General features: G+C 39.7%; 1 protein-coding gene across 50 annotated transcripts; it reads right to left on the reverse strand.

Moving 5' to 3' along the window:
* Nucleotides 1–370: 370 nt before the first annotated feature.
* On the reverse strand, nucleotides 371–4815 carry LOC123044951 (uncharacterized). Of its 50 annotated transcripts, none has more exons than XR_006420812.1 (9): nucleotides 4435–4810; nucleotides 4014–4141; nucleotides 3879–3933; nucleotides 3481–3580; nucleotides 2708–2772; nucleotides 2181–2253; nucleotides 1895–1957; nucleotides 1594–1812; nucleotides 371–640 (listed from the first exon to the last, which is right to left on the reverse strand). XR_006420812.1 is itself a non-coding variant. In XM_044467836.1 (9 exons), the coding sequence occupies exons 4-9, from the start codon at nucleotides 3709–3711 to the stop codon at nucleotides 610–612; spliced, it is 534 nt and encodes a 177-aa protein (XP_044323771.1). In that variant the 5' UTR covers nucleotides 3712–3776; nucleotides 3879–3933; nucleotides 4014–4141; nucleotides 4435–4812; the 3' UTR covers nucleotides 371–609. The 50 variants fall into 50 exon arrangements, 12 of the variants coding, with proteins under 12 accessions (XP_044323771.1, XP_044323770.1, XP_044323769.1 ...); XR_006420811.1 differs by having other exon boundaries at nucleotides 4003–4141; XM_044467836.1 differs by lacking the exon at nucleotides 2708–2772 and adding an exon at nucleotides 3662–3776 and having other exon boundaries at nucleotides 1594–1807; nucleotides 3481–3583; nucleotides 4435–4812.
* Between the last annotated feature and the right edge of the window lie 3380 nt (nucleotides 4816–8195).

Here is an 8195-nt window from a genome sequence, read left to right on the forward strand (position 1 = left end):
TTTTGCCTTCTGAACATATTGGATTCACTAATGAGTAGTTAGCAAATGCAAATCATTGTATATTGTTAGTTATGTGTCTTTTCATATGAAATACTATTATTTTGGGGAAGGCATATGGCTGAGTTTTAATAAAACTCCTCAGATTTTGTATAGTGAGATTGTCTTCAGCAAACAAGATCTGTATTATTATTGGGGTTCTTTTATTTTTGTTCTAGGTGTTACTAGTAAACATACACGTGCAACGCACGTCTCGATCAAAGCATCCTATGAAATTCGTGTGGGTACTGAATTCTGAATTCATATTGAGATTAATTAACTTCCATGTAAATGGAGCTTACTTTATACTACTCCCTCCGTTGACAACAACACATGAAAAATAGTAATAAATCCATGTAATAGCAGCATCTATGACGGCCGTATAGAGATTTAAATAATAAAAATGAATGATAAAAAGGGTCTGCATGAAGCAATACAGTGCTATATGATATTGAACCACATTAAACACATTTGCAATCTTTAAATCTTTGCACATAGGGTTGGCCTTGTTTCAGAGGAGTTGTGCGGGTCATCTTCCTGATTAGTAACATTTGGTTTCAGGCCTTCAACTCTTCACCCCAAATCATTTTCTTTTGTAAATAATCTGCAAAAGAAAGACCAAATTAGGTTGAAAAAATCAAACCACATAAAACGGAACACCAGAACAATCAAATGTGTCATCTAAAGATAAATGCTTAACAAAGAGTGAATAAACCAATTTTGATTTCTACTCCCTCTGTTCCTAAATATAAGTCTTTTTAGAGATTCCAATATAAGCTACATACATATGTATATAAACATAGTTTAGAGTGTAGATTCACTCATTTTGCTTCGTATGTAGTCTATATTGAAATCTCTAAAAAAACTTATATTTAGGAACATAGGGAGTATACTACTAAAATCAGATATAGTCCTGATGGATCTCAGATATAATACAAAGGAGAACTAGTTTAATAGTAGGTTGAAGATTTTAAGAAAAGATCAATCTATTTTTTAGCAGTTGTGTTTCCAAACCAAATGATTTATATTGCAATAAAACTTGCCATGAGGATCCTTGGTTCAGTTGCTACCACAAAATATATATTATGAACACATGATGCTCTCAATTATGAATCTCATCCTCGTGTTGATGCCACAAAAAAGGAAATTAGTTGCTAAACATCCTTGGTTCAGTTCGTGCAGCAACGGGACATCCACAACCCTTTATGCTGGATACCCTACATCCACAGTATATACACAAACGCTTGCATGTGGATCTGAACCCTCCATGCCCAATCCTTTTATAATATACAACTAAAATAATATATATATTAAAAAAAGTGAAAAGAAAAGGAAAATTCCCTCTTCAGATGACACAAACAGGTCAGGTCAGACTACCTTACAGTGAGAGAGAAAAATTGATAGCATGAATAGAGTGATATCAGCTGACCAAAAATGGTAGTTTCAGACGCCAATAGAAGATATGAACTCAAGGGGCCATGCACAAAAGACTAACATTAAAGGTGAATCACAATACATGATAGAAAGTGCTACTGAAGCTTAGGTGAAGCAAATTACCCAAGAGAAAATATGTATCGACTGTCGAAAGAGTGTAACCAGAAGGGGAGCCTTGGCGCAGTGGTAAAGCTGCTGCCTTGTGACCATGAGGTCACGGGTTCAAGTCCTGGAAACAGCCTCTTACAGAAATGTAGGGAAAGGCTGCGTACAATAGACCCAAAGTGGTCGGACCCTTCCCCAGACCCTGCGCAAGCGGGAGCTGCATGCACTGGGGCTGCCCTGTCGAAAGAGTGTAACCAGGTCAGACCATCATATAAAAGAGTGTGACCAGCAGCAGATTTCAGAGGGAAGTTGATTTTACCCCTAAATAAGATGATCCATTTGACATGCTGTAAATGGACTAATGAAATAATGTAGAACTCCTCTGCAGATTGTACAAAGTGTCAAAAATGTGTTTAAGTAAAATGTAGAACAATGGAAGTAAAAGTTATACACCTGAATAAAGCATAACCTACAAGAATCACAAGGGCTAAAAATTCAGAACGCAGAAAATTTACATATGCCAAGAAGGTCACTGACCAATAACCATGTGTACTTCCATATTATGCAAACAAGGGATAAAAATTGTTTGATCTGCAGTTAATCACCTAAGCATTGGTTTAACACAGTGGTGCTACTTTTCTTTTTTGTCCAAAACGGAACCATCATGTCTTGAGTTTCCTAAACAACAGTAGACATGCATAAGAATCCCAGTACTCCTGTTAAAAAAAAGAATCCTAGTACTAATGTGCATCCAGTGATAACCAAATATACAGCTCATTAGACAACCAAATATACACAAAAGCAAATATGCTAAAAAAGTCCTTTTGAAGCACAACAAAAACTTTGTATTCTACTTCTTGACCAAATATAAAAATAATAATGTGTATCCAATGATTTTTTTACCCAATGCATGAATATAGATAATGCCACGTTACTCAATAACTATGTAAATGCCTGATGATACATGGTACTACAAACATGATTAGAGCATAACAGAAGGCTCCTGCAATGCTATTGTCATTGTTTTCTCCGATGATAGCTGTGAACAGGAAAAATAATACAATACTTGAATGTGATTCCATGTGGTTCTGAAGCCATTAAGGAAAAGGTTCATGACATAAAACCACTTTACCCTAGTCCTTGAAGATGATGTTTCACCAACTTACGTTCGATTCCTTGCAGCACTTCCTTCGGATTCTGGACCAAATTTTGTATGACTAAAGAAAATCACTTCCTATCCCAAAATTGACTAAAAATCTCAAGCGTTTCCATACTAAAAATCATAACTGGACCAAATTATTTTTAAATTTATCCAAGATTTGTTGCGCGCGATTGATATGTCCACCGACAGATTTTTGGTTTAGGGTCAGTGCTTTCAATTGGAGTAAGTCAGACATAAGACTAAGCATCAAATTTATGCCACCAATGTGTTTACAACATGGATAAATTAATATTTACTGAACACAATTAAGAAAAAGCGATGCCAACTATATATTAGTTTATACCCGGAAAGTTACAGTACTGAACACAATTGAAGAAAAACCTATGCCAACTACAGATAGTCTATACCGGAAAGTTACAGTTATTTTATACCTATAAAGAACTATTGTGCAATATGAACATTACAAATCGTGGATACATTGACAGGTTGATGGCATAGCAACAGAATTACAACTATATGCATGTATCACTCCATTTTTTTACAAATTGTCAAACTTCGGAATCATCAGAAATATGTTATGATGCGCACCTCCAGATTTCCTCAAACATTTTCATTTCCACTAATATGAGAAGCATGTGACATAACAGATCATGTGTCCACTCAAATCTGTTTGCAATGAACCAACAAAATCTGAAGTGCAGGCATTTTGAAATTCAGTAAGACTGGGGCAAGAGAGCACTGACCGGCAGTATGCTGGCGGCAGAGGGCTCTGCGCCACCACGCTGGTGCGCACTCACGCACGACGTTGTTCGTCGGCGGCCACCCCGCGTGCGTCCACGTTCCCTGCTGAAAAGTTAAAAAGAAAGTCATTAGCCCTGACCATACAAATTCTTTTAAGATCACACAAATAACACAGAAAATCACATATTGTCTGCAACAGTATAGGCACTCAAGCAGGGATGTTTTTCCTTCATCGAGAAGAGAGCTTCTTTCTGATAGGATTTCGAATAGAAAATAAGAGTACGTGGCGATCTGCTTCCTATTTTACATAGCATACCAAATATTCAAAATGGTAAATTAGTTTTCGTGCAATAGGATAGTCTGAGTAAGAGTGGAAATAGAAGGGCACTACTTCTGTTACCTTCATATCATAATATGTGGAGGATACTCCCAATTGGTTCCTATATATAGCAAATCTGTGTAAAGAGTAAGAAGGTTTTTCCCTGCTACTTGAATCAGTGAAAGACAAAGAAGAATGTCTTTACCTTGACTTTACCTTGATAGGGTTTCAGAAAGAAGCATGTTTCAAATAGAGTCCGAGAGATACAAAGTGTCGCAATTGAGCAGAACAATTATGATTAAACGTGTAAGCTGTCCACCATTGCACGGTCGCGTGGATTTGTACTGTAGTCACCAAACAAAGTGGAAAAATAAGGTTAAAAATGATCATGATTGATGTTCAATCCTTTCATTGTCACAAAAACATTTTGGAAAATAGCAGTATACGAAATTACGAATGCAACCACAACACCGCCCTGAATACTCGTCTAGAAATATACTTTTTCTGCAAAATTGACTGATCTTCACCACTGTCTATTACAGCTACAAACATAATGCATACAATCATAACCACAAGCATCAAATTCTATTGTGTATGGAACATAAACTGGATCATATACTGGGCAGCAGAGGCAGACCGGTGGGCCGCGGCGTTCTTGGGGCAGCAGAGGAGGACCAGCTTGGGTGGTGGTGGTGGTGGGGGGTGGCTGCTCACGGTCGCATGAGGACCGACGGCGGCGGCGGCGGCGGTTGAACCAGCGCAGGAGGCGGGGCCCGGCGAGGTAGGGGAGGCGTGCGGCCGGCAGGGTTGGGGAGGCGACCGACGGGGATGGCAGACCGGCGAGGTAGGGGAGACGTGCAGCCGGCGCGGGAGGGGAGGTGGGCGGCGCGGGAGGCAGGCCGGCGAGGGAGGGAAGGCGTGCGACCGGCGCGGGATGGGAGGCGGGCGTGCGAGAGGTCGTGCGGGGAGTTGTGCGCAGCGGTTTTTTTCTCTCGAAAGGGTGGGCAGGGTTAGTGGCTTAAGCGTGGCTTGTAGTGTTAAACACCAAAAGATTAAGAGCCATTAGATTTTGACGATGGATGGTTGTGATTGTTTGGATCTACCCCTCTTATAGTGGTAGTAGATTGGGGCGTTTTTTTTCATGGTTGGAAACAAGATGTTCCTGATGTTGGAGCTCACAGAGAAGGGTATTATGATAGTCTACTTACTTCTGAAGGTGCATTAGAAGATAGTGGATGTCCAGATTCTTTGGCTTCAGAAAGGTGGTGATAAAAATCCTGAAGTATTTTCAGCGTTTTCCTCTTAAAATAGAGGGCAAATAAAGAAGGTACATAGTCGTGTTCATTGTCATGGAAAATTATTATCATTTTTGTTATCCTGAGTAGTTGTTGTTGGATGTTATTTGTCTCTTTGAAAAACATCTGATGTAAATTTGTTGTACTCCAACTCACAAACCCTACTACTAGACCCAAAACCTACCACTAAATGGTTCCAAAAAATTGCATGTTATTGTAGAAGTCTTGATCAATATTCTCGTGTTACTGTTATGTAGTAGACAAATTTTTATGCTAGGACATTTTTAACTTTTCTTATAGCAACTATTGCTCTGAAATTCTTTGCTAGTCTCTTACTTCTATTGACGGCAGAAAAAGAACACATTTGGGTACACCCACCAGGATAGTTTGTTCTATGTTTATCTTACTTTGGGGTTGCAGACCCAAAGATATCAAGATAACTCATTTACATAGTATATTAAATCTCTTGATGGTATAGCATGACATTGGCAGGAATTATTGATGACTACTTTGATGGGTACTTTTCTGAAGAAATGATTGTCCCAGGTATTGTGATGCTCGCAGTTCTATCTTTCAATGCTTGCATATGCCATTGTGATACAAGAGTACTTCCAGATTTTGCAATGTTCATGATTCAGATTGACCATGATTGATACTGTTGTTTAAGATCATAAAATTTGTCATGTGGATTAAATAGGCACAGTTCATTTGCTGAAGGCGGACGTCTACTCTACTCCCTGGGAGTGCTCCTGCTGGAGCTCCTCACCGGCAAGTCCCCGACGCACGCATCCATGCAGGACGGCGTCGGCGGCGCGCTCGACCTGCCGTCGTTGGTGCAGTCTGGTGGTGCGCGAGGAGTGGATGGCTGAGGTGTTTGACGTGGAGCTCGTGCAGCTGGGCGCCATCACTGATGAGGAGATGGCCGCGCTGCTGCAGGCACCCACAGAGCTATGGGCATAAAGGCAGCAACTCGAAACTCGATGGTTTGCACACAGCAGCACAACACCACGGTCTGCATGCGGCATGACCAGCTCCACTCAGGATTCAAATTATGTAGCTGTATAGGATACTCCCTTTTGTTCAGGTTTCCATGATATTTTTCAGTTGAATTCAGTTGCAGATTCATTCAACTCATCTCCATTGCCACACACAGAAAGACTTTTATTTTTATTTTTCTTTAGTTTAGTTCAGATTTTCATTATTCCAATTTTGATTTTGGTTCAGTTTTGGTCAGGTTTTCATTGTTTTTCAGTTGAATTCAATTGCAGATTCATCCAACTCATCTCCGTTGCCATGCATAGAAAGGCTTAGATTTGATTTTGGGTCAGTTTAGTTCAGATTTTCATTATTTTCCAACTGGGTTTAGTTTAACATTCATCCAACTCATCTGTGAACACAATGATCAAGTGTCTCTCTGGTTAATCAGGTAACCTGGGCAGTACTGTTTGAGATCGTTGGTGAGGGACTACTACCGCGAGCTCGGCCTGAGGAAAGATGCCGGCAGGGTGAGATCAAGAACATGAATTGAATGGTATGCAGTACTATTGGGCTTGGCATTATTTTTCCAGTGAATTGTGTTTTTCTCTGAGATGAATTAAGTGCACCAAATATATGTATCTAAATTATTGTAATCTTTATTGTTATCCATTACGTCTAAAAATTGATGTTCAAAACTGTCTTCTGAGAGTAGTTTTAGTTGGTACAAGTTTCAGGCACCAAATACACAAGAATTATACTATCATAATAGATGTCGTTCTAGCAGTTCAACTCATTACGGTACAGAGGGAGTTTTTGCTAAATGAGAGGCATAAGCATGATCAGTTAAGCTGATTCAGTTTTATGCTTAGAAACCAAATCACCTTTCACTCATTATTAGTGGTAATGGTTGTCTCTGTTTTTGTCTTGTCAAATATGTGCCTAGGCCTCTATGTTAACCAGTTCCAAAAACATGCCTGAAAAAATCTTGCTTGGACTTTTGAAGTTGTTCTGAGTGGATGCTGGTCATAGATGCGACGCGCCAAGCTCCCGCAACCGCAGCAGAGGAGCCGGAACTTGCAGCAACATCTACGACACCCTCCCAACGAGCTGCAGGTAGGCCATGTCGTAGACGATGGACCGACGACAACCACCAGGTATGCCCTCTGCTCCTTGCCCTTCACGCTTGGAATCAACAAGTCCACATAATCTTCAGTGTTTCACAATTATGGTCTTCTTCATGTTCTCTGATCAGGTTGTAATATGATAATTATTTATATGTATAAATGTTGAGTTTTTTTAGGGAATGTTGATGATTTCTGTCGGAGATTATGTTTCTACTTAATCATCAAACAAGGTGTTCGCTGGACGCAAGGATAACCTATCAAGTAAGGTGTTCGTGCAGTAGGTTACATCTTACACATTTTTTATTTGGTGAACTATTATCTACTCGAGGATAAATTATGGCTAACATGCATTTAATTATACTGTTGTTCGAAGGTGTAGTCAAATGGCAATACAAGTTATGGCTACAATGCTGCCAACGGCTACTACTACGGCGTCTTTATGGCTTCTGGAATATTGAACTTCAGGTTAATGAAACAACCGTGAAAGGTTTTCTAAGATAATCCTATATCTCTAGAACTAAAAACTAATTAATAATGTTGAATGGCATTACTAACTCTATATTTTGTTTGCCTTGCACAAATCTAGCACCTTCTGAGGTGTTGCCCAGAGCATGCTGTTGAACATGGAGGGTTTGAGCTAAGAAATACTTGCAGGCTGCCAATGTATTAGTGGTTAGGCATTTTTAGATTTGTCATGTTTACATGTTTACCAGGGTAACCATAGCGGCTTCATTGCATCATACCCGAAACTGAGATATTTGAAACGGTCCGAGGTGCTACTAGACCAGTAGATACAATTAATGATTATCTGTCCAGGCGACTCTCACATCATCCTGGGCTAGCTCCTCGACTTGGACAACAACAATTGTTGATCAAGTCTACTCAGCCATCGCCATGCGATTGTTAGTAAATCAAGCATTCTTTTCAAGAATATTGTTCCAAGTACGTGAGAACCCGACCTTGCATGTGGCCGATTCAATTTGTTTACTGAAGAAATTAGT

This window comes from Triticum aestivum, chromosome 2B (genome assembly GCF_018294505.1).
Source record: "Triticum aestivum cultivar Chinese Spring chromosome 2B, IWGSC CS RefSeq v2.1, whole genome shotgun sequence".
Classification (NCBI taxonomy): Eukaryota; Viridiplantae; Streptophyta; class Magnoliopsida; order Poales; family Poaceae; genus Triticum; species Triticum aestivum.

Excerpts from the sequence above, each read along its gene's own strand:
- LOC123044951 (XM_044467832.1), bottom strand. The coding sequence starts at position 3,792 with ATGCTATGTAAAATAGGAAGCAGATCGCCACGTACTCTTATTTTCTAT. Across the intron at positions 3,584-3,661 it reads TATACTGTTGCAGACAATAT|CAGGGAACGTGGACGCACGC; the intron begins GTGATTTTCTGT and ends TTAACTTTTCAG. Across the intron at positions 1,808-1,894 it reads ATGGATCATCTTATTTAGGG|CCCCAGTGCATGCAGCTCCC; the intron begins GTAAAATCAACT and ends TCGACAGGGCAG.